The sequence below is a fragment of the Cherax quadricarinatus genome, chromosome 77 (assembly GCF_038502225.1).
Source record: "Cherax quadricarinatus isolate ZL_2023a chromosome 77, ASM3850222v1, whole genome shotgun sequence".
Lineage (NCBI taxonomy): Eukaryota > Metazoa > Arthropoda > Malacostraca > Decapoda > Parastacidae > Cherax > Cherax quadricarinatus.
The window spans coordinates 14225264-14251586 of NC_091368.1; the positions used below are offsets into that span (position 1 = coordinate 14225264).

Here is a 26323-nt window from a genome sequence, read left to right on the forward strand (position 1 = left end):
TGCACGTAAAAGGGAGGGCACTGCAATGGATAAGGGAATACCTGACAGGGAGGCAGCAACGAGTCGTGGTACGTGAAGAGGTATCAGAGTGGGCGCCTGTTACGAGCGGGGTCCCACAGGGGTCAGTTCTAGGACCAGTGCTATTTTTGATATATGTGAACGACATGATGGAAGGAATAGACTCTGAAGTGTCCCTGTTCGCAGATGACGTGAAGTTGATGAGAAGAATTAAATCGGACGAGGATGAGGCAGGACTGCAAAGAGACCTGGACAGGCTGGACATGTGGTCCAGCAACTGGCTTCTCGAATTCAATCCAGCCAAATGCAAAGTCATGAAGATTGGGGAGGGGCAAAGAAGACCGCAGACCTCACTCAGGGAGAAAGACCTTGGGGTGACCATAACACCGAGCACATCACCGGAGGCACACATCAACCAAATAACCGCTGCAGCATACGGGCGCCTGACAAACCTGAGAATAGCGTTCCGATACCTTAATAAGGAATCGTTCAAGACACTGTACACTATGTATGTTAGGCCCATACTGGAGTATGCAGCACCAGTCTGGAACCCACACCTGGTCAAGCACGTCAAGAAGTTAGAGGAAGTACAAAGGTTTGCAACAAGGCTAGTCCCAGAGCTCAAGGGAATGTCGTACGAGGAAAGGTTAAGGGAAATCGGACTGACGACACTGGAGGACAGAAGGGTCAGGGGAGACATGATAACGACATACAAGATACTGCGGGGAATAGACAAGGTGGACAGAGATAGGATGTTCCAGAGAGGGGACACAGGGACAAGGGGTCACAACTGGAAGCTGAAGACTCAGACGAGTCACACGGACGTTAGGAAGTATTTCTTCAGTCATAGAGTTGTCAGGAAGTGGAATAGCCTAGCAAGTGAAGTAGTGGAGGCAGGAACCATACATGGTTTTAAGAAGAGGTATGACAAAGCTCAGGAAGTAGAGAGAGAGAGGATCCAGTAGCGATCAGTGAAGAGGCAGGGCCAGGAGCTGAGTCTCGACCCCTGCAACCACAATTAGGTGAGTACAATTAGGTGAGTACACACACACACACACACACACACACACACACACACATACACACATATATATATATATATATATATATATATATATATATATATATATATATATATATATATATATATATATATATATATATACTTATAAACAGGAAATGGACCATCAGAGGGGAAAGTCAGAGACTCAGATGACAATGGAAAGATGTGCCTGGGAAGGAAGAGTGGATAGAGGAGCTGCGGGAAAGTTGTATCAAGTGTGGGATAGCATACTGGGGGAGCTTACCATGTGAATGGAGAAAAGGATGGAGTAAGAGAAGAAAAACTGGGAGTTGTGAGCTGAAGCTGCAGAAGCCAAGATACAGGCCCTAGAAGATGAAGTGAAAATATTGAAGTTAGATATAGAGCCAATAACCAGATGGGCCATGACACCTGGATCTGGTACACCAATATTGAATGAGAGGTCCAAAAGAAAGAATGGAGACAAAACTTACATGGAGGCCCTAACAAGCCGCGAAGAAAGACCAAGGAAGGAAAGGGGCAAGTTCTTGGGTAGAAAGCAGCAGTATCTGAGGGAAAGGGGTGCAGACAGAGAAGACAGGTTCCATGCAAAGGCGAGACTAGACCACCAGTAGGTACAGGAAATATTAGAGGAGGTTATGGCTATGTATAAATGGGACCCAGAGACACAGAGGAAAAATCGATAAGAGGAGGAGAGGGAAAGATTAATCTTTATCCCTGAACTTCAGGAGAGTAAAGCGAGGACATGTGATGAAAGACGGCAGGAAGAAAAACAAGAGATTGAAAATATCATCAAACAAACAGGAGAGGAGAACATGTCTCAGCTAATAAATTTTGAGAGAATAGGAGGGTACTCGAAGGAGAGAAACTGGCCAGTGAAGCTGATTTTCACGAGAGAAACAGTGTGGGACAGGATCCTGAAGGAGAAACCATGGCTAATGGAATCAAGAACATACTTGAGGGTGTTCGTAAATTGTGAGAAAGTAAGGACAGAACGACAGTAGCTGAGAGGACACCGAGATGAATGGGGCAAGAAAGAGGGACAAGGCTAGAGCCAGATGAGAACAGAGTCGAGTAGAGCAGAGTGGAGCAGTGTAAAGAGTGTGCAAACACCCACAGAACCACCCTCAGAACCCCACAACCAAACACATTATCTAAACACAAAACTGCACCCCACACTCACAGATACCACCCCACAATACACAGTGGAATCCCATAGCATGCAGCCAAACCCTCCACCCCCATAAAAAAGAGAATACAATGCTGACTAAAGATTTGCTACACCAATTCTGATGAAATAACGAATAAGTGAGAGGAGTGGCATGGAAGATTCACAAAGGCATCACCAGACATCATAGCTCTCACAGGAAAGATAAATTCCATCTCTCCAAACAGAAATCAGATCCTGAGAAAAAACAGATGGAACGGGGGGGGGGGGGGGGGGGGGGGGGGGTGGCGGCCCTGCTCATCAAAAAAAAAAAATGAGATTTTGAGGAGCTGGAGAGAAGAGATGGAAAAGAAGGGACAACATAACAGGAATGCTTCAGACTGAAGGTCCCAAGGTGGTGAGTGCAGTGATGTACAATATACCACAGAACAGCAGAAGGCCAAGACAAGATGATGATGAGAGAAGCAGAGAAATGGTTGACATACTTGCTGAAGTAGCCAGATTGGCCCATGTGGGCAGGGCACAGCTACTGGTTATAGGTGACTTCAATCACAAAAGAAATCGACAGCAAAATCCTGGAGACACACAGGGGCCCAGAAACGTGGAGAGCTGAGATGTTGGAAGTAGTACTAGAAAACCTCATGTACCAACACGTTTGGGACACTACCAGAGAGAGGGGAGAGGATGAACCGGCAACACTGGACCTAATATTCACCTTAAGTAGAGCACATATTGAGGACATCATATATGAAATGCCCCTCGGAGCCAGCGATCATATAGTTCTAAGCTTTGAATACATAGAGTTACAAGTGGATAGAGAGGCAGAAAGGGCTGGACGAATGAAGCCAAACTACAAATTTCCTGCACGAGGTTCAGTGGGACCTACAACTGGCAGGGAAATCAATAAATGAGATGGGGGAATATGCGACAACAATATGTAACTAAACGGAGGAGAGGTTTGTACCCAAGGGTAACAGAAATAACGAGATGGCCAGGGTGAGCCCATGGTTCACCCAAAGGTTTAGAGAGGCCAAAAATCAAGTGTGCTAGGGAATGAAAGTAGTGTAGAAGGCAAAAGACCAAGGAGAATAAGAAGACGTAAAGCCGGAAATGAATATGCACAGTTAAGAAAGGACGCCCAATGGCATTACGAAAATGACAGCAGCTGAAGCTAAATCTGACCCGAAGCTATTGTACAGCCACATCAGGAGGAAAACGACTGTCAATGACCTGGTAATCAGGCTGAGGAAAGAAGGAGGGGAGATCACAAGAAACAACCGTGAAGCGCATGGCCTCTTATACCGTAGTGGTCAAGTTTGTGGAGTAGGATTTCGTGGTTTACTGTGTCAAAAGCTTTTCTTAGGTCAATAAAAATTCCTAGTGGATATTCCTTATTTTCCAATGCTGTGTAAAGCAGATCTAGCATTTTTATGATTGCATCATTAGTGCTTTTATTTTTCCTGAATCCAAACTGGCAGGGGTTGAGTATGTTTTGAGCCGTTATAAATGAATACAGTCTCCTGTGCACGAGTTTCTCAAAGATTTTGGATAGCAATGGTAAGTTAGATATTGGCCTATAGTTGTTTAAGTCTGTAGGGTCACCACCTTTATGTATTGGTGTAACCCTTGCCATCTTGAGTAGTTTCGGGAAGGTGCTAGTCTCTATTGACTTGTTAAAAAGTAATGAAATAGCATGCGAAAGGACATGGGCCGCTCGCTTATACAGTAATGGTGGGACATGAGACAGATTCCCCGAGTTATTTTTAAGTGACTTTATGATCTCAATGACTTCCGTGGGCTCAGTTGGTGCAAGATAGAAGGAATTAGGGAAATTTCCATCTAGGTAGTCCCCGGCATGGGCATTGGTATGTGGGATTTTACTGGCGAGATTAGATCCTATGTTTGAGAAGAAGTCGTTTATCTTGTTAGCTGTGTCAGTGGGATGTAGTGGTGTTTCATTAGGTTTCGTTAGGACAATATTTTTGTTTTTTCTCAGTTTGTGGGTCCCTAGAAGCTGGATGTATAGTCTCTCTCTCTCTCTCTCTCTCTCTCTCTCTCTCTCTCTCTCTCTCTCTCTCTCTATCCTACAGCGTGTACGTTAGGCCGATATTGGAGTATGCAACACCAGTTTGGAATCCACACCTAGCCAAGAATGTAAGGAAACTACAGAAAGCGCAGAGGTTTGCAACAAGACTAGTCCTGGAGCTAAAGGGCATGTCCTACGAAGAGAGGTTAAGGGAAATCGACCTGACGACACTGGAGGACAGGAGAGATAGGGGGATATGATAACGACATATAAAATACTGAGAGGAATCGACAAGGTGGACAGAGACAGGATATACCTGAGATGGGACACAGCAACAAGGGGTCCCATTTGGAAGTTGAAGACTCAGATGAATCACAGGGATGTTAGGAAGTGTTTCTTCAGTCACAGAATTGTCAGGGAGTGGAATATTCTGGGTAGTGATATAGAAGAGGCAAGATCCATACTTAGTTTTATGAAGAGGTATGATAAAGCTCATGGAGCAGGAAGAGTGACGAAGTAGCGGTCAGTGAAGAGGCGGGGCCAGAAGCTGTGACTCGACCCCTGCAACCACAACTAGGTGAGTACACTCACACAAACACACACACACACACACACGTATTCACACAAGTATTTCTTCAGCCACAGAGTAGTCAGCAAGTGGAATAGTTTGGGAAGCGATGTAGTGGAGGCAGGATCCATACATAGCTTTAAGCAGAGGTATGATAAAGCTCACGGCTCAGGGAGAGTGACCTAGTAGCGATCAGTGAAGAGGCGGGGCCAGGAGCTCGGACTCGACCCCCGCAACCTCAACTAGGTGAGTACACACACACACACACATACAGAAGCACATACAGAAATTGATTCCTCACAACATAAATAGTAGGCGAAAGGATAATGCAGCAGAAACCATGGTTAAGGGACAGAAGAATTTCGTTGGGTGTACCTCGACGTGGACAGAACAAAGGAATGGGAGGAACTGAGAGGGCATAAAGGTGCCAGAGGCAGGAGAGACAAGGCATGCATCGACAGGAAGGGAGGCTCACTCTCTGGAGGGCCACCAAGCGTAAGAATCCACAGAACCCCCCTTGTTCCCTAGCCTCTCCTCTTACTCAAGTTCAAAATTAATAAATAAACCATTCTCCACACCCACAGTCGCTATGTTGTACTGTGCAAATACCATCCCCACAGTTTTTTCTCAAATTTTCCCACCCAACTGTCCATACTGAAACCCGCACTAATCCCCTCCAGCACCTCTTTACCCATGGGCAGGGCCCTGGGATACAGGAACCAATGAGCTGGAATATAGTGTTGGAACATGAGCTGAAGGTATGGTGCACCAACACAGATTGAATAACAAGAAGACGGTGGTGGCTTGGCACAAACAGATCTTGGAGACATCACCAGACATCATAGCACTCGTGGAGACAAAGCTTATGGAGATATCAGATGCGATCTCCCAGACTTGCTATCAGATTTTGAATAAAGTGAGGGAATATAGGCGAAGGAAGAGGAGTGTCACTGCTCCTCAGAAACCAGTGGAGTTTGGAGATGAGTGGAAACGACAGAGGAGAAACAGATGACTGCATAGTAAGCACACTTAAGAGTGTGGGGTCCCAAGGTAATGATAGAAGTGATGTAAAACCCTCCACTTTATGCAAAAGGAAATGACGAAAGTATTATACAAGCAACCAAACAATAGTTGATAAATAGCTGAGACAGCTGTAAGGGCAACAGGTGCAGGGAATACCTTCTGGTCAAGGGGGATTTTAACCAGAAGAAGATTGACTGGGAAAACCTAGAGTCACTTGGGGGACCAAAAACTTGGATGGCAAAGATGAAAAACTTCATGCACGAACATGTTAGGTATACAACCAGAGAGAGATAAGAGAGAATGAACCAGCAAGGTTGGACCTGATATTGCCCCTGAGTGGTTTTGACATAAGTGATAATACACATGAAGGGACCCGTGAACGGCCTAGGAGGGATACCAATTAATTTTTTTGTTCTTGCTGCCATCAGGAGGACATGATGGTAATTTGTGTATTTTTTTACTGAAAAAATTACAGTTTTTATGATTGCTTCATTCTAAATACTCTACATGGCAACTTCTCTGAGGACTAAATTCAATGGAGGACAGGAGGACGATGTACAAAATATCGAGAGGAACTGACAAGTTGATCAGGGACAGAATGTTTCAGAGAAGGGAAATAAGAACAAGAAAACACTGTTGATAGTTTTAAAAGGAGGTACGACAAGGCACTTATAACCGGGAGAGATAGAGACCTCGTAGTGACCAGCGACCAAGCAGGGCCAGGAGCTGTTTCTCGACCCCTGTAACCACATATAGGAGAGTACATATAGGCGAGTTCACACTCTCTGTCTCTGAATCGGCAATCGGCAATCACACATTTCAAGACGATCCCCGCTGGGGCAGGGAACTTTTACTTCGACATTCGGCATAATATTCCGTGATGCACTTCTCTAAAAGAGTGAAGATCAAACCAGCAAGTGGGACAGTCAATGACTCGTCCAAACTAGCACATACAGTGGCATTCTGCAAGTCAAGTGTAATGCGATTCTATTGCTCAAAGAGGCTTTCGTTGTCGTCTCTACTGACGATACCGATACTGAAAAACTTTCGCCACCCCTGCTACAACCACTCTCCAACAACGAGGGTTTAAAGTCATGACTTCCCAAGCTTTGAGAGCTAAAAGAACTGTGTTCCTCAAACGGCTGGATAAGCTTATCACTGCTCAGGCTATTGGAGAAATCAAATCATCTACTGAAGACCCTTGAGTCAAGGTAGAATATATCACTAAAATACCTAATGCTTCCTTCATGCTGAAGGTCACCTTCAAGACGTCAACATGGTAGCCAGAGCCCTCGCTGAGGGACTGGCTATCCATTACTTCCACATCAATCCAGTCAACATTGAAGCAGAGAAATTCAAACACATCCCACAGTGCTATAACTGTTACTCATACCTGCACACCACTAAGGACTGCCCCACCACGGACAAGATGTTCTGCTCTACTTGCGGCAACGAAGGAAATGATTTTAAGTCTTGCACCATCACCACTCCACTTGCATGCCTGAACTGCAAGAATAACCGCCATACCCTTGCTGCCAAGTCCCCTACCAGGCGAGAAGTACTAAAGAAACAAATTGAACAACAGAAGAAAACCACTACTCAAGCTGCAACATATGCTGCTATTATCAAGCTCCAAACAGATACCAACAAGATTCTCAAAGTCACTCAAACTGCGTCCTCCACAAGTACTACATCACCTCGATTTCCTGATGGCGACACCACCAGAATCCTCTGCTGCATCATGCACGCACATGTACACAATGTAGCTACACCTGGATCATTCAGCACCACCATCAATGAACTCTTCAAACTAATCAACATGCCAAACTTTACATTCCCTGATTCTCCACCTTCGTCGGACATCATGAAATCCACTACCAGTATTGTCAATATCACCACAGCTCCACCACCACCGCCGACTCCCTCCACCAAGGGGATGGACCAATCAGAGACCACTGAGACGCCGCCAAATCCCACCAATGAGAGACCATCTACATCCTATCCGTCCACCGCTGCTACCGACTAATCGGAGACCCTACCGGCCCCTGCGACTAAACTTACATTCCACTCTACGCCCGGTGTCACATTCTATACCGCGAAACAATATAACAACGCAATGCTTGTAAAAAAACTCGTCCAACGACTCCAGAATGAGTGTGTCAAGTTCACCTGCAGCGAAGAACCACCCCTTACCCTAGACAACATAATCCCCCACCTCAACACACAGGGACCTAATCCCGCAATCTCATTCAAAGTGCGGCACCTCACAAGAACGAAGTTCAACACTCTTTCCATTGGTTCAATTGATTAAGAAGCTCCCACCGACCAAGCTGAAGTCCCCCAGCACTTTGCTAATGCTAAAGCAAGAGAAGGCAGGAAGGGCCTTCTCGGCCCTTCCTGCCGTCTCTTGCCTGCCTCCTGCCGTACACCCTCACTTTCATCGACAGCTGCCCAGCGCTGATTCCAGCAATCCTCACATATCGACATTGGCACCTGTACAAGTTGCCCAAAGTGGACAGGAGACTTACCTTTATATTCCCTCCTCCTCCACCATCAAAACCCTTTCCCATATTTCCATCCTTTCCCATCTTACCAAAGCTCTGGCCATACCTCCTCCTTCTCCTCCTCCTGTGTCTCTCTCTCTCTCTCTCTCTCTCTCTCTCTCTCTTTCTCTCCTTTCCTCCTTTGTTGTGTATGAAGTGCGCGTTTCAAGGGAAATAAAGTAATATCCTCTGTAGAACTCAGTTGTTTTCAGCACACGAATATAAAGTTGTCTTTTTTCACAAGGCAAAAATCTGGGGAACGTGATCTGCAGGCACTTCTTTCATTTTCGCTTATTTTTATATTTTCCTTTAAGATTTTTTAATGGTTTAAAATTGTTGTGTCCGTATTCAAAGACCAGGAATTTTTGGGTGATACTAGGATAAGCTGATTTCAGGGTACTCGATGGACCAAAATGCGTAATCTCTTTACAAACAATGGGTTAATTTTTTTTTCAATTTTACAGGGGACAGAGTAAGAGTTACAGACATGAATTTTCCTCACCTGACTTGTAGTAACCTTCGGTTGACATTGTTCCGTAAAGGAACTTATGTAGATTTTGCTTCTAGAACGTGAAGAAGCCATACATATAGAAGAAAGCAACTCGTCTATTCCCTTTCGAGGTTTATAGACTCAATCTCCTTCTCTCACAAGTGTATAAATAATTTTTCACTAATTTTCTCGGGCATTAACATTTACATTTGTGTACACATGCGAAAGTTTCGATGAATATGTAACACTATATCGCTATACACTCTTGACGTAACACTGTCAGTGCGTGACCTCAGGAAGATATCCCGTATTGTGGCATGAGTTTCTAGTGCAGCTGAATTTTTCATTTGAAGATTTGAAGTTATTCAGAAGAGGCATTCACGAGTTATCACATGGATACTAATTTCTAAATTTATGTTATATAAAGGGCAAAATACGATGCACACAGTCAAAAACTTTTTCAAACTTTCTACAATGAAAAAATTTGTTTTGAAATTGAACCGACAAAGAGTTTCCTTGCTATTACAGAGAGATCACTATCCTAAAATATACCAGCACATTAAGTCTGAAGCCACAGTCTCGAGTTGAAGCATTAAAAAACCTGTCCGATGAGAGGATATAAGTCCTGTTCCTTGAATTGATTTGAAACTGATTGACTAAGTTCCTTTCTTTTTGTGAGCGATATAAAAATAAAAATTTGGAGGAAGAAGAAAAAAGAAAAAGACAACATTAAGAAAAATAATTTAATTATCTAACACGTTCTTGCATTTTAGTGGTGAGATTCCATCGCAAGATCTCTCCCAGGGAAGTTTGTCAGCTGTGTGCTACTTTATATCAAATCAAATCAAATCAAGTTTATTCTCTATGAGGGTTACAATGTGGGGTTTACAGGATTTGGATATTGGGTAGTTTACATGTTATAAAATGCTAATTACAGAGAGGGCCACTAGGACACCTAGCATGGCTAGGCATTTCGGGCAGACTTAGATTAATTCTTAACATTAAATCCTTACAGATTATGGTATTAAGTCTAGGTGACTACATTATAATTTGTGAGTTTAGCAATGTGAATGTTTTTGTTTTAGCACAATACAAAGTGTCTATATTGGAGTATCATAGGCAAATATGACTAGTTAGGATTCATTATTTTAAGATTAAGATTAGTATTTCTGTGTTTTTTTTATACCAGTGGGTGAGTGAGTGTAATTGTTAGTTGTTGGGGTGTATCAGGGAGATAAGATGTTTTCTAACTGTAATTTTGAAAGTGATGAGTGTGTCTGCAGTTCTAGAGTTTTCAGGTAGGGTGTTCCAGATTTTAGGTCCTTTGAAATACATTGAATTTTTGTAAAGGTTTAGTCGGACAAGGGAAATGTCATAGAAATGTTTGCGTCTGGTGTTATGCCTATGGATCCTGTCACAACTATCAAGAAAGCGTTTTAGGTCAAGGTTAATATTGGAATTTAAGGTCCTGTACATGTAGATTGCTAGTAGTAAGTGTGGATGTTCTGAACAGGGAGTAAGTTTAGATCTATGAAGAATGGGGGAGTGTGTTGCCAGGGATGGGATTTAGTGATTATTCTTACTGCGGCTTTTTGTTGGGTTATTATTGGCTTTAGGTGTGTTGCTGCAGTTGAACCCCAAGCACAGATAGCATAGGTGAGGTATGGATATATAAGTGAATGGTATAGTGTGAGAAGGGCAGTTTGCGGCACGTAGTATCGTATCTTGGAGAGGATCCCCACCATTTTGGATACTTTTTTTATGTTTACCTGGAGTTTACCTGGACTATGTGTTGGATATGGGTGCTGAAGTTTAGGTTGTCGTAGAGGTATAGGCCAAGGAATTTGCCCTCATTATATCTGGCAATTAGAGTGTTGTCGATCTTAATGTTAAGTTGCGGAACACCTGCTCGGCTGCGCCGTCTTCTACAAACAAGAATCTGCTGAATTATTTTTTTTACGCAGTTCACTGTTATTGTTTCAAAGTTATACCCCCATTTTGAAAATCACATTCCTCAGTGAAGCCAGAGAAATCAGTCGACGAACACCCGGATAACTTATTAATTGTTTAAGGAATAGGAACTACCGCTCGTTCAGCTTTGTATTCAAAAAAGGGAATTTTGGCTGTGAACCTAATGATTTAACCAACAACTACGTGAAAGACTGAAATTCTTCATTAGATTTTTAACAAGGGCTTTGGAGACCAAGAAAGAACATAAAGACAAAACTACTCTTCAGCAATCCAGTCACTTTATCAACACACAGCAGTGATTTAGAAACCTTGTTAACTGCTTGACTCAAAGCTACTATTTATCTGTCATTTGCCTCCACCTAAATCTGCGAGCAAGCATTCAGCCTCTTGAAGCTCAGTAAGTTAAAGATTTGAAATTGACTTAATGACATTTCACTATCAGTTCGGTGACTACCAACTATGAAATTTAATAAAAAAAAAGTACTGAAAGCTAGGATCAGAAATCACAGTTGGGAAACTTCTCTTTCAATGGTAACGATAATGTTTAGTCTCACTACATAAACTTAATTAAAATATATTATATGATTTTGTTGTCTAAATTCCTGTGATCTGCTTAAAATGACCAACATTTATGATTCACTCTTTGGATGCTACTCCTGCTCAAGGATCAGTTTTCCCAAGTGACTCCAGCAGCGAGAAGGTTGTACATCCTTGCTGTAACTAACGATCTACTGTCGCTTCTTGCGTAACTGTCGCTCAATATTCAATAGAGTTATTGTACTTCATAGTGGAACAAATCACCATCTCATATAATTACTGTCATCTCTGATCTTCATTCCTTCAAGAAAGCTCGATGAATTTATGGGTATGTTTATACAATGCAACTTTATGTAGACTTCATTTATATACATGACAACTGAAATGTAAACTAGAAAATTTGCCTTCTCTGTGACCTATATAAAAAAATGACGTAATTAGGCAAATTCATCATGTACAACTAATGATAAAGGCGATTATATAGTAGTGGAAATCGAGCTAAATTAATAGTTACACGAGATCGTAAAAAAAAATGCATGGCCTCTAACCACCACGGACAACTACACATCAAAAGCAGGAGAGGAGAGAGTATCACTAACTATCACATTTTGGAAGGGAGAAACCATCATTTACAGCTACTAACCACCGCATAATTATTATCGACCACGAAATGTAACCACCACTAATAAAAGTTAACTAGCTCTTGTTCACCAAGAGAGGGAAGAAACTTCCACTTACACCTAGTAACCTTCACAGATCGACCACGAGAAGGAACAAACTATTACTTACACCCACAAATAATTACAAACCACCCACAAGAAATGAAAATAATTTACACAAGGATACCGTCAATTGAAAACCTTTCCCTGCTGCCAGCCACCACAATTTTTATCCACAAAAGTAAGTAATGACCACTAATCTTTGTTAATCCCCCACAGATCGACCATGAGAAGGGAGAAACCACAGCTAGGCTGGTGGTGAATACAGTGAGAACTGACGACTCCGGGATGTACTCTTGTGTTCCACCGGGGTCACATCCAGCCTCTATTAGAGTACACGTCCACCAAAGTACGTCTAATATATTAGATTAAATGTTGTTGCTGAAGCGCCTGGTATAATATACTATCCATTTCCATCCTGTGGCGGTAACGTACAAGCACGTGAATAGCCATTTTGTAATAAATTACTAGCAAAGTACACTACAGAACGTCTGCATCTTTCACGGTACGTAATCATACCTAATGTACATTCACATCAGCTACTGCGTCTGCCGACCTGGGGTCTACCTGGAGGGTGTTTCAGGGGGTCAACGCCCCTGAGGCCTAATACGTGACCAGGCCTCCAGGTGAATCAGAGCCTGATCATCTAGGCTGTGTTACTCATTTTTATTACAATATACTAAAATGTAGATGCGCTGAGGTCTTTGCGTGATCGGAGAAAGATAACTGCAGTGCCTTGTGCCTTAGTGTACGAATTATAAAATGTGCAGGGCAGTCATAGCGTTCTAATATAGCAATATGTAAAAATGTGAATGTGTTTATGTATGTATGTTTCTGCATTTAAATGCACGTACAGCTTTGCGTATGGATGTGTGCATGAGTATGCCTGTAGATGTTTATATACACGTGTATATTCATATATGTATGTATGTATGTATGTATGTATACATGTATGTATATACGTATATATATATATATCTATATATATATATATATATATATATATATATATATATATATATATATATATATATATATATATATATATATGCAAAACAACCACTCTGAAAGAATAGAGAAATTCCAAGCGCTTTCGTGACTACTCACATTATCTCACATTATCATAGTTCCTTGATAATGTGAGTAGTCATGAAAGCGCTTGGAATTTCTCTATTCTTTCAGAGTGGTTGTTTTGCATATTTTGAAATCACCTGTTTACTGTGATCTTATTGCATATATATATATATATATATATATATATATATATATATATATATATATATATATATATATATATATATATATATATATATATATACACACACACACACACACACACACACACACACACACACACACCAGCCAAGCTACGTGTGTTACGCTTGGTCCGAGGACATACGGAGGTGTGGGAGCTTTCAAGATAATTTCATTCTCATCCCTTTTTGGTGAATTAGTCTACGAGAACCATATATATATACATTATTGTAACCATGAGCGAGTGGTATTGATCTATAACAACAGTGCACTAACCAAGGATTCGAACCCATGTTGTACTGGCCCGCCATTGTGAGCGAGAACCACATGACGCCTTCAAAATCTGTTGTAAGACATTACTCGCTTACTTAGCACATCCAGCACGTCCTTCAGCAGTCACGGTAAGATTTTCTCTGACACAATTGCTTTCATTGTGTCTGGTTTAGTAAGGTTAATTACACATCCTCTTCCAATGATACTAATTGATATAGTCACATTTTCCCAGTTATTCTCCATTTTTCTTTTCAGTCTGCTTTGTTAATCATATGTCACCATTTACCTCTGGATGTGATAATTGATATGAATGATTTGTTTATTTGCTTACCGCGTAGAGAATTTTGGAAATGTTTCGCAGCATTAGCATTATTATTTTTGTTGGACTTATAGAGAGAAAAACCTGTAGGGGTAATACAGTGCCTCGATTCAGGGAACTGGAGCACAGGTTCGATTCCTTATAACAAGAATCCCCACACAAGAATCTCTACACAAGAATCCCCACACAAGAATCCTCACACAAGAATCCCTAAACAAAAATCCCTACAGAAAATTCCCAGCACAAGAATCCCCACACAAGAATCCCCATACAAGAATCCCCACACAAGAATCCCTACACAAAAATTCCTACACAAAATTCCCAGCACAAGAATCCCCACACAAGAATCCCCACACAAGAATCCCCACACAAGAATCCCCACACAAAAGAATCAAGGAACCTTCTTGAGGGGGATTCCTGGTATAGTATACAAATACTTAATCACTTTTACAGGACTTTTATTTATTGTTGAACACAGTCCTCTCCGCTTCTCCAATGCCTTCTTAATTAATATTCTTTGTTTCTACTCATTTTCCTCTATATCGTCAATTATTAACGTGTTTTACGTCCTTGATATTATTACCTAGAATTAGTCGCCTAGTAACATCTGTGCACATATTTTATTATTTTTTATTATCACACTGGCCGATTCCCACCAAGGCAGGGTGGCCCGAAAAGAAAAACTTTCACCATCATTCACTCCATCACTGTCTTGCCAGAAGGGTGCTTTACACTACAGTTTTTAAACTGCAACATTAACACCCCTCCTTCAGAGTGCAGGCACTGTACTTCCCATCTCCAGGACTCAAGTCAGGCTTGCCGGTTTCCCTGAACCCCTTCATAAATGTTACTTTGCTCACACTCCAACAGCACGTCAAGTATTAAAAACCATTTGTCTCCATTCACTCCTATCAAACACGCTCATGCATACCTGCTGGAAGTCCAAGCCCCTCGCACACAAAACCTCCTTTACCCCCTCTCTCCAACCTTTCCTAGGCTGACCCCTACCCCGCCTTCCTTCCACTACAGACTGATACACTCTTGAAGTCATTCTGTTTCGCTCCATTCTCTCTACATGTCCGAACCACCTCAACAACCCTTCCTCAGCCCTCTGGACAACAGTTTTGGTAATCCCGCACCTCCTCCTAACTTCCAAACTACGAATTCTCTGCATTATATTCACACCACACATTGCCCTCAGACATGTCATCTCCACTGCCTCCAGCCTTCTCCTCGCTGCAACATTCATCACCCATGCTTCACACCCATATAAGAGCGTTGGTAAAACTATACTCTCATACATTCCCCTCTTTGCCTCCAAGGACAAAGTTCTTTGTCTCCACAGACTTCTAAGTGCACCACTCACTCTTTTTCCCTCATCAGTTCTATGATTCACCTCATCTTTCATAGACCCATCCGCTGACACGTCCACTCCCAAATATCTGAATACATTCACCTCCTCCATACTCTCTCCCTCCAATCTGATATTCAATCTTTCATCACCTAATCTTTTTGTTATCCTCATAACCTTACTCTTTCCTGTAGTCACCTTTAATTTTCTTCTTTTGCACACCCTACCAAATTCATCCACCAATCTCTGCAACTTCTCTTCAGAATCTCCCAAGAGCACAGTGTCATCAGCAAAGAGCAGCTGTGACAACTCCCACTTTGTGTGTGATTCTTTATCTTTTAACTCCACACCTCTTGTCAAGACCCTCGCATTTACTTCTCTTACAACCCCATCTATAAATATATTAAACAACCACGGTGACATCACACATCCTTGTCTAAGGCCTACTTTTACTGGGAAATAATTTCCCTCTTTCCTACATACTCTAACTTGAGCCTCACTATCCTCGTAAAAACTCTTCACTGCTTTCAGTAACCTACCTCCTACACCATACACTTGCAACATCTGCCACATTGCCCCCCTATCCACCCTGTCATACGCCTTTTCCAAATCCATAAATGCCACAAAGACCTCTTTAGCCTTATCTAAATACTGTTCACTTATATGTTTCACTGTAAACACCTGGTCCACACACCCCCTACCTTTCCTAAAGCCTCCTTGTTCATCTGCTATCCTATTCTCCGTCTTACTCGTAATTCTTTCAATAATAACTCTACCATACACTTTGCCAGGTATACTCAGCAGACTTATCCCCCTATAATTTTTGCACTCTCTTTTATCCCCTTTGCCTTTATACAAATGAACTATGCATGCTCTCTGCCAATCCCTAGGTACCTTACCCTCTTCCATACATTTATTAAATAATTGCACCAACCACTCCAAAACTATATCCCCACCTGCTTTTAACATTTCTATCTTTATCCCATCAATCCCGGCTGCCTTACCCCCTTTCATTTTACCTACTGCCTCACGAACTTCCCCCACACTCACAACTGGCTCTTCCTCACTCCTACAAGATGTTATTCCTCCTTGCCCTATACACGAAATCACAGCTTCCCTATCTTCATCAACATTTAACAATTCCTCAAAATATTCCCTCCATCTTCCAAATACCTCTAACTCTCCATTTAATAACTCTCCTCTCCTATTTTTAACTGACAAATCCATTTGTTCTCTAGGCTTTCTTAACTTGTTAATCTCACTCCAAAACTTTTTCTTATTTTTAACAAAATTTGTTGATAACATCTCACCCACTCTCTCATTTGCTCTCTTTTTACATTGCTTCACCACTCTCTTAACCTCTCTCTTTTTCTCCATATACTCTTCCCTCCTTGCATCACTTCTACTTTGCATCACTTTTACTCTGTGCACATGTGGGTAAAAAATAAAACAATATCTTGTGATTTCCTCTCATGCTTTTCATTTTTCTTTCTTATTTCGATCCACGGAGTAAATTACTAAATGCTAAGACATGGTATATCCAAGATTGACTTGGAAGTCTATCTCGCTGGGTGAATAAAAGATCAAATATGAATGGGTCATCACTCATTCTCTTAGATTCTTTGATACGTAGACTGAGGAAGTTCTTTGTCAGTGAATCAACTATTATTTTTCTCTGAAAAGCTCCCCTGAACTCAGAATTTTTTTTTTCACATTGTAAGTGCACCCAGAGTTGCCCTCTCATTGAGAATTTTTCGTCTTCTTTTTTTCTGCTTCGAACGTATGATGGACACATACCATTGAAATAATTTCTTAAGAACATGTTATTGTTCTTTCGTCGGGTCATCAAGTATCCAATATTTTTTTATTAGAAGTGACTGACATTAAAATATAAAAAGTTTTTAAATTAATTTATCCTGAAGAATAGAATTTCCTACTGTATATATATATATATATATATATATATATATATATATATATATATATATATATATATATATATATATATATATATATATATATATATATATATATATATATATATATACATATGTCGTGCCGAATATGTAAAACTGGTCAATTAGCAAGAACTCATTTAAAATTAAGTTCTTTCTAAAATTTTATCTTATACGTTTAAAGATATGTATTTTTCCTTAATGTTAATGTAAAAATTTTTAATTTTGCACCAAAAGAATCTTAAAAAACTTACCTAACCTTATTACAACAAAAGGAATTTATTTTCGCCTAACCCAACTAAATATATTTTAAATACGTTTACAATAATTTAGTACTAATACACAATCAAATATATTTTTTTCGTTAGGTTCAGGATGATTTTGGCGAAATTATTGCATACACAAATTTTCACTTGTCCTACAATGCAAGATGAGCATTGCTATATAAGCCAAGATCGCAAGTTCTGCCTATTCGGCACGACATATATATATATATATATATATATATATATATATATATATATATATATATATATATATATATATATATATATATATATATGTCGTGCCGAATAGGCAGAACTTGCGATCTTGGCTTATATAGCAATGCTCATCTTGCATTGTAGGACAAGTGAAAATTTGTGTATGCAATAATATACATATATATATATATATATATATATATATATATATATATATATATATATATATATATATATATATATATATATATATATATATATATATATATATATATAGGTAGTAGGTTGGTAGACAGCAACCACCCAGGGAAGTACTACCGTCCTGCCAGATGACTGTGAAACAAAAACCTGTAACTGTTTTGCATGATGGTAGGATTGCTGGTTTCTTTTTCTGTCTCATAAACACGCTAAGATAACAGGGATATCTTGCTACTCCTACTTACACTTTGGTCACACTTCACAGACACGCACATGCATATATATATATATACATACATCTAGGTTTTTCTCCTTTTTCTAAATAGCTCTTGTTCTTTTTTATTTCTTCTATTGTCCATGGGGAAGTGGAAAAGAATCTTTCCTCCGTAAGCCATGCGTGTCATATGAGGCGACTAAAATGCCGGGAGCAATGGGCTAGTAACCCCTTCTCCTGTATACAATTACTAAAAAAGAGAAGAAGAAAAACTTTATAAAACTGGGTTGCTTAAATGTGCGTGGATGTAGTGCGGATGACAAGAAACAGATGATTGCTGATGTTATGAATGAAAAGAAGTTGGATGTCCTGGCCCTAAGCGAAACAAAGCTGAAGGGGGTAGGAGAGTTTCAGTGGGGGGAAATAAATGGGATTAAATCTGGAGTATCTGAGAGAGTTAGAGCAAAGGAATGGGTAGCTTTCTAGTTGTAGCTACACTGAGAGTAAAAGGTAGATGGGATACAAGGAGAATAGAAGCATCAGGGAAGAGAGAGGTGAAGGTTTATAAACTAAAAGAGGAGGCAGTTAGGGTAAGATATAAACAGCTATTGGAGGATAGATGGGCTAATGAGAGCATAGGCAATGGGGTCGAAGAGGTATGGGGTAGGTTTAAAAATGTAGTGTTAGAGTGTTCAGCAGAAGTTTGTGGTTACAGGAAAGTGGGTGCAGGAGGGAAGAGGAGCGATTGGTGGAATGATGATGTAAAGAGAGTAGTAAGGGAGAAAAAGTTAGCATATGAGAAGTTTTTACAAAGTAGAAGTGATGCAAGGAGGGAAGAGTATATGGAGAAAAAGAGAGAAGTTAAGAGAGTGGTGAAGCAATGTAAAAAGAGAGCAAATGAGAGAGTGGGTGAGATGTTATCAACAAATTTTGTTGAAAATAAGAAAAAGTTTTGGAGTGAGATTAACAAGTTAAGAAAGCCTAGAGAACAAATGGATTTGTCAGTTAAAAATAGGAGAGGAGAGTTATTAAATGGAGAGTTAGAGGTATTGGGAAGATGGAAGGAATATTTTGAGGAATTGTTAAATGTTGATGAAGATAGGGAAGCTGTGATTTCGTGTATAGGGCAAGGAGGAATAACATCTTGTAGGAGTGAGGAAGAGCCAGTTGTGAGTGTGGGGGAAGTTCGTGAGGCAGTAGGTAAAATGAAAGGGGGTAAGGCAGCCGGGATTGATGGGATAAAGATAGAAATGTTAAAAGGAGGTGGGGATATAGTTTTGGAGTGGTTGGTGCAATTATTTAATAAATGTATGGAAGAGGGTAAGGTACCTAGGGATTGGCAGAGAGCATGCATAGTTCCTTTGTATAAAGGCAAAGGGGATAAAAGAGAGTGCAAAAATTATAGGGGGATAAGTCTGTTGAGTGTACCTGGTAAAGTGTATGGTAGAGTTATAATTGAAAGAATTAAGAGTAAGACGGAGAATAGGATAGCAGATGAACAAGGAGGCTTTAGGAAAGGTAGGGGGTGTGTGGACCAGGTGTTTACAGTGAAACATATAAGTGAACAGTATTTAGATAAGGCTAAAGAGGTCTTTGTGGCATTTATGGATTTGGAAAAGGCGTATGACAGGGTGGATAGGGGGGCAATGTGGCAGATGTTGCAAGTGTATGGTGTAGGAGGTAGGTTACTGAAAGCAGTGAAGAGTTTTTACGAGGATAGTGAGGCTCAAGTTAGAGTATGTAGGAAAGAGGGAAATTTTTTCCCAGTAAAAGTAGGCCTTAGACAAGGATGTGTGATGTCACCGTGGTTGTTTAATATATTTATAGATGGGGTTGTAAGAGAAGTAAATGCGAGGGTCTTGGCAAGAGGCGTGGAGTTAAAAGATAAAGAATCACACACAAAGTGGGAGTTGTCACAGCTGCTCTTTGCTGATGACACTGTGCTCTTGGGAGATTCTGAAGAGAAGTTGCAGAGATTGGTGGATGAATTTGGTAGGGTGTGCAAAAGAAGAAAATTAAAGGTGAATACAGGAAAGAGTAAGGTTATGAGGATAACAAAAAGATTAGGTGATGAAAGATTGAATATCAGATTGGAGGGAGAGAGTATGGAGGAGGTGAACGTATTCAGATATTTGGGAGTGGACGTGTCAGCGGATGGGTCTATGAAAGATGAGGTGAATCATAGAATTGATGAGGGAAAAAGAGTGAGTGGTGCACTTAGGAGTCTGTGGATACAAAGAACTTTGTCCTTGGAGGCAAAGAGGGGAATGTATGAGAGTATAGTTTTACCAACGCTCTTATATGGGTGTGAAGCGTGGGTGATGAATGTTGCAGCGAGGAGAAGGCTGGAGGCAGTGGAGATGTCATGTCTGAGGGCAATGTGTGGTGTGAATATAATGCAGAGAATTCGTAGTTTGGAAGTTAGGGGGAGGTGCGGGATTACCAAAACTGTTGTCCAGAGGGCTGAGGAAGGGTTGTTGAGGTGGTTCGGACATGTAGAGAGAATGGAGCGAAACAGAATGACTTCAAGAGTGTATCAGTCTGTAGTGGAAGGAAGGCGGGGTAGGGGTCGGCCTAGGAAGGGTTGGAGGGAGGGGGTAAAGGAGGTTTTGTGTGCGAGGGGCTTGGACTTCCAGCAGGCATGCGTGAGCGTGTTTGATAGGAGTGAATGGAGACAAATGGTTTTTAATACTTGACGTGCTGTTGGAGTGTGAGCAAAGTAACATTTATGAAGGGATTCAGGGAAACCGGAAGGCCGGACTTGAGTCCTGGAGATGGGAAGTACAGTGCCTGCACTCTGAAGGAGGGGTGTTAATGTTGCAGTTTAAAAACTGTAGTGTAAAGCACCCTTCTGGCAAGACAGTGATGGAGTGAATGATGGTGAAAGTTTTTCTTTTTCGGGCCACCCTGCCTTTGTGGGAATCGGCCGGTGTGATAATAAAAAAAAATAATGTATAAATATATATATATATATATATATATATGTATAAATATATATATATATATATATATATGTATAAATATATATATATATATATATATATATGCATTGTTAAAATCTCTAGTTTGTCGATGCATGCAGGGGATGAGATAAAAAGCTATAAGCCTCCCGCCTGAAAGCTGGCTGCCTTGGATCAACGTCTAGCGTGAGCTGGGCGCCAAGGTATTGGTCCAGTGTGTTGAGGATGGTAAAGCACTGCATACCTTGTTCCAAGTTTCTTAGGTTCGAGTCTCCTTCGACCAGAGATCAGTGTTTATATATATATATATATATATATATATATATATATATATATATATATATATATATATATATATATATATATATATATATATATATATATATATATATATATTTTGCCCACGAACGAGTGGTATTGATCAGTAACAACATTACGACTAGCCAAGGATTTGAACCCATGCTGCTTTGGCCTGCCTCATGGTGGGCGAAAGCTCATGACGCCTTCATGCACTTGGCCATACAATCCTTACGAGTAGCGCCTCCAGCGGAAATGAATGTTATACGTATGTCGTGCAGAATAGGCAGAATTTCCGAATTTGGCTTAAATACCAACGCTCATCTTGCCATAGAGGACAAGCGAAAATTTGTGTATGCAATAATTTCGGCAAAGTCATTCTGAACCTAACGAAAAAAATATATTTCACTGTGTTTGTTTAGTATTAAATTATTGTAAACATATCTAAAATATATTTAGTTGGGTTAGGTTAAAATAAATTGTTCTTGTTATAATAAGTTTAGGTAAGTTTTCTAAGATTTTTTGGTGCAAAATTATAATTTTTTACATTATCATTAATGAAAAAAATATATCTTTAAATGTATAAGAGAAAATTTCAGAGAGGACTTAATTTTAAATGAGTTCTTGCTAATTGACCAGTTTTACATATTCGGCACGATATATATATATATATATATATATATATATATATATATATATATATATATATATATATATATATATATATATATATGTTCAGATTGTTTTCAGCTGATTTATGGCAAAAAAAAATATATTCTGCTAATTCGGCAACGAACACCTTTTGCCTAATCGGCAATGAATTCTTCCTAATTCGACGACTAGGGAGAGTTGAACTTAAGTGTCTAGGCGCAAATCTGCTATTTTTTGGAGTAATAATAGTGAAATTTTGATTACCGTTTAATTACGGTACATATTTCTCAGTTTACCTCTAAGAATTAAGCTAATATTTAATCGCTGATACGTTTTACGGCCATGACAGTATACATTGAATTTAGTTTGTGTGCGGCAAATTCCTCAAACATTTAATTTAAAATTAGTGAAATCTTAGGAATCCTCCATCAGTATTTGTCAATTTTTGTCCCTAAGCTCTAATTCTCATTGCACTTAGTCATAGTTCAGTCTGCTTAGACCCATTGTCTCTTTCTCAATTCCACCATTTTTTTCCTGTACCTGTTTTCCCCAGATACTCAAAACATAGTACCATATGATCAATGGCACTACTGGTTCCAAATATTAATGTCACCTATGTCACAATTTTTTTTTGAAGCCTCTTCCACGCAGTATTTTATATGTCGTTATCATGTCTCCCCTGACCCTCCTGTCCTCCAGTGTGTGTGTGTGTGTGTGTGTGTGTGTGTGTGCTGTGTGTGTGTGTATAGTGTGTGTGTGTGTGTGTGTGTGCGCGACTTTGCATTTTCGAGAAGCCATTTGTGTGTGTGTGTGTGTGTGTGTGTGTGTGTGTGTGTGTGTATGTGTGTGTGTGTGTGTGTGTGTGTACTCACCTATTTGTACTCACCTATTTGTGGTTGCAGGGGTGTGTGTTTGTGTGTGTGTGCATGTGTGTGCATGTGTGTGTGTGTGTGTGTGGTGTGTGTGTGTGTGTGTGTGTTTGTGTTTGTGTGTGTGTGTGTGTGTGTATGTGTGTGTGTGTGTGTGTGTGTGTGTGTTTGTTTCTGTGTGTGTGTGTTTGTGTGTGTGTATGTGTATGTGTATGTGTGGTGTGTGTGTTTGTGTGTGTGTGTGTGTGTGTGTGTGTGTGTGTGTGTGTGTGTATACTCGCCTAGTTGTTGTTGCAGTGGTCGAGTCACAGCTCCTGGTTCCGCGTCTTCACTGGTCGCTACTAAATCACTCTTCCTGCTCCATGAGCTTTATCATACCTCTTCGTAAAGCTATGTATGACTCCTGCCTCCACTACATCACTTCCCAGACTACCTCACTTCCTGACAACTCTGTGACTGATGAAATACTTCCTAACATCCCTGTGAATCATCTGAGTCTTCAACTTCCAATTGTGACCCGTTGTTGCTGTGTCCCATCTCTGGAACATCTAGTCTCTATCATCCATGTCAATTCCTCTCAGTATTTTATATGTCTTTATCATATCCTCTCTATCTCTCCTGTCCTCCAGTGTCGTCAGGTCGATTTTCCTTGACCTCTATTCGCAGGACATGCTCCTTCGCTCCGGGGATAGTTTTGTTGCAAACCTTTGCACTTTCTGTAATTTCCTTACTTGCTTGGCTAGGTGTGGACTCCAAACTGGTGCTGCTTACTCCAATACAGGCCTGACAAGGACGGTGTACAGGGTCCTGAACGATTCCTTATTGAGATGTCGGAATGCTATTCTTAGGCTTGCTAGGTGCCCATAAGCTGCAGCAGTTATTTGGTTAGTGTGTGCCTCAGGAGATGTGCCCGGTGTTATACTTACCCCAAGATTCTTTTTATTGAGTGCGGTTTGTAGTCTCTGGTCCCTAGACTGTACTCCGTCTGCGGTCTTCTTTGCCTGTCTCTAATCTTCATGACTTTGCACTTGGTGGGATTGAACTCCAGGAGCCAATTTCTAGACCAGGCCTTCAGCCTCTCCAGATTCTTTTGTAGTTCTGCCTGGTCCTGTTCCGATAAAATTTTTCTCATCAGCTTCACATCATCTGCGTATAGGGACACTACCGGTCCTAAGACTGACCTCTGTGGAACCCCACTCTTCACAGGCTCCCACTCTGATACTTCGTCACGTACCATGACTCGCTGATATCTTCCCGACAGGTATTCCCTGACCCATTGCAGTACCTTCCCTATTATTCCTGCCTAGTCCTCCAGCTTATGCACTAAACTCTTGTGTAGAATTTGTCAAACATTTTTACAGTCCAAGAAGATTGAATATACCTACCCTTCCCTCTCTTGTCTTACTACTGTCAAGGTGTCATAGAACTCCGGTAGGTTTGTGGCATAGGATTTCCCATCCTTGAAACCATGGTGGTTGTCGTTGTTAGGCAGATTCCTTTCTAGGTATTCCATCACTCTTCTCCTGATAATCGTCTCAATGACTTTGCATACATGTCACTAACATTGGTCTGTAGTTTAATGCTGCGTGTCTATCTCCTTTTTTAAAAACTGGAACTACATTTGCTCTCTTCCATACCTTCCATACGCTAGATGTGTTGAAGATTGTTGTTAGTGGTACACACAGCATCTCTGCTCCCTCTCTCAGGACCCATGGAGAGACGTTATCCGGCCCCATCGCCTTTGAGATATGTAGTTCGCTTAGCAGCGTCTTCACCACCTTCTTGGTTGTATGTATTGTATGTATTGTTTCTAGCACTTGATTGTGCACCCTACCTCTCTGTCTTTGTGGAGTCCCTTCTGTCTCCTCTGTGAATTCTTCTTTGAATCTCGTATTGAGCTCCTCACAAACTTCAAGGATGTTTCTTGTAAACTCCCCTCCTTCGTTCCTTCCTCAGCCTGATTACCTGATTTTTGGCTGTTGTTTTCCTCCTTAAGTGACTGTACAACAGTTTCGGGTTAGACTTTACATTTGCTTTTATGTATGTACTCACCTAGTTGTGGTTGCAGGTGTTGAATCACAGCTCCTGGCCCTGCCTCTTTACTGGTCGCTACTAGGTCACTCTTCCTGCTCCATAAGCTTTATCATACTCTTCTTAAAGGTATGTATGGATCCTGCCTTCCCTATATCACTTCCCAGACTATTCCACTTCTTGACAACTCTGTGAAATCGAGACCTTCTTTTCCTCAGTTGGAACATAATTCCATGTCTTTAATGGGACAGTCGTTCGTTGAGTGACGGTAAGAATAACAGTTCCAGCAAGATGAGACATGAGCAAGACGTTCTTGTTCTATGTGTCGTGGATGAATATAGTAGTAGGAGATGGCTAGGTTATCAGTAAGCGCTTGGTTAACCATATCGATGTTGGAAAAAGTGAGTTTGACCATTGAAGAAGCGTTTGGAATTTTGGTGATGTTTTCAATCGAGTCCCAAGTGTTTTGTTCCTCGATAGAGATCTTCAGGTCAGCACTTTTGTTAATTTCTTGACGTGTTTGAACAGCTGTGGTTTAAATACTGGTTCTGCATATTCTAATATGGACCTGGCGTACACAGTATACATTGCCCTGAATGACTCCTGATTTAGACATCGAAACACTACTCTTGGGTTTGCGAGGCGCCCATTTACAGCAGCGGATATTTGGTTGATGTGTTAATCGGATATGTTCGGTATGATACTCATCCCAAAATTCTTTTCCTTGAGTGAGTGTTGCAGGCTTTGACATCCTAGGCTGTACTCCGTCTGAGACCTTTTTTTTGTCCCTCCCCAACCATCAAGACTTCGCACTTGCTAGGGTTCAATTCCTGGAGCCATTTGTCGGACCAGGCTTGCAGCCTGTCCAGATCCCTTTGTAGCCTTACCCGATCCTCATCTGCATGTACTCTCCTCATTAGCTTCACATCATCTGTGAGCAGGGGCACTTCTGAATCTATCCCTTCCGTCATGTCATTCACATATACAAGAAACAGCTCTTGACCTAGGACTCCATTGGAATTGCAGTAGACACATGTATCAACTCTGACACCTCGTCACGTACCACCACACGTTGCTTCCTTCCTGTCATGTATTCCCTGATTCATTTCAGTACTTTCTCTGGTATTCCTGCTTGCTACTCTAGTTTTCCAAACCAGTCTTTTGTGCAGTACTGTATCAAAATGTTTCTTGCAGGAAATGTCTCATGCCTATGTAGTCCCCTCTTTTGCAGTTTGGTTTCTCCATTCTTTCTCGTGATGCTTCACTCTCCACTGTTAACTCTACAGTGTATGCATGTGCGTGCGTGTGTGTGTGTGTGTGTGTGTGTGTGTGTGTGTGTGTGTGTGTGTGTGTGTGTGTGTGTG

The 26323-nt window shown here is 40.9% G+C and overlaps 1 protein-coding gene across 1 annotated transcript in view; it reads left to right on the forward strand.

The window, feature by feature from the left end:
- The window catches only part of LOC128702056 (uncharacterized), a 226923-nt gene extending 214446 nt beyond the window's left edge, over positions 1 to 12477 (forward strand). Inside the window, exon 6 of the mRNA XM_070101503.1 lies at positions 12325 to 12477. Within this exon, the coding sequence (XP_069957604.1) occupies positions 12325 to 12477 (153 nt within the window). The remainder of the gene's footprint in view (positions 1 to 12324) is intronic.
- The last annotated feature ends 13846 nt before the right edge of the window (positions 12478 to 26323 follow it).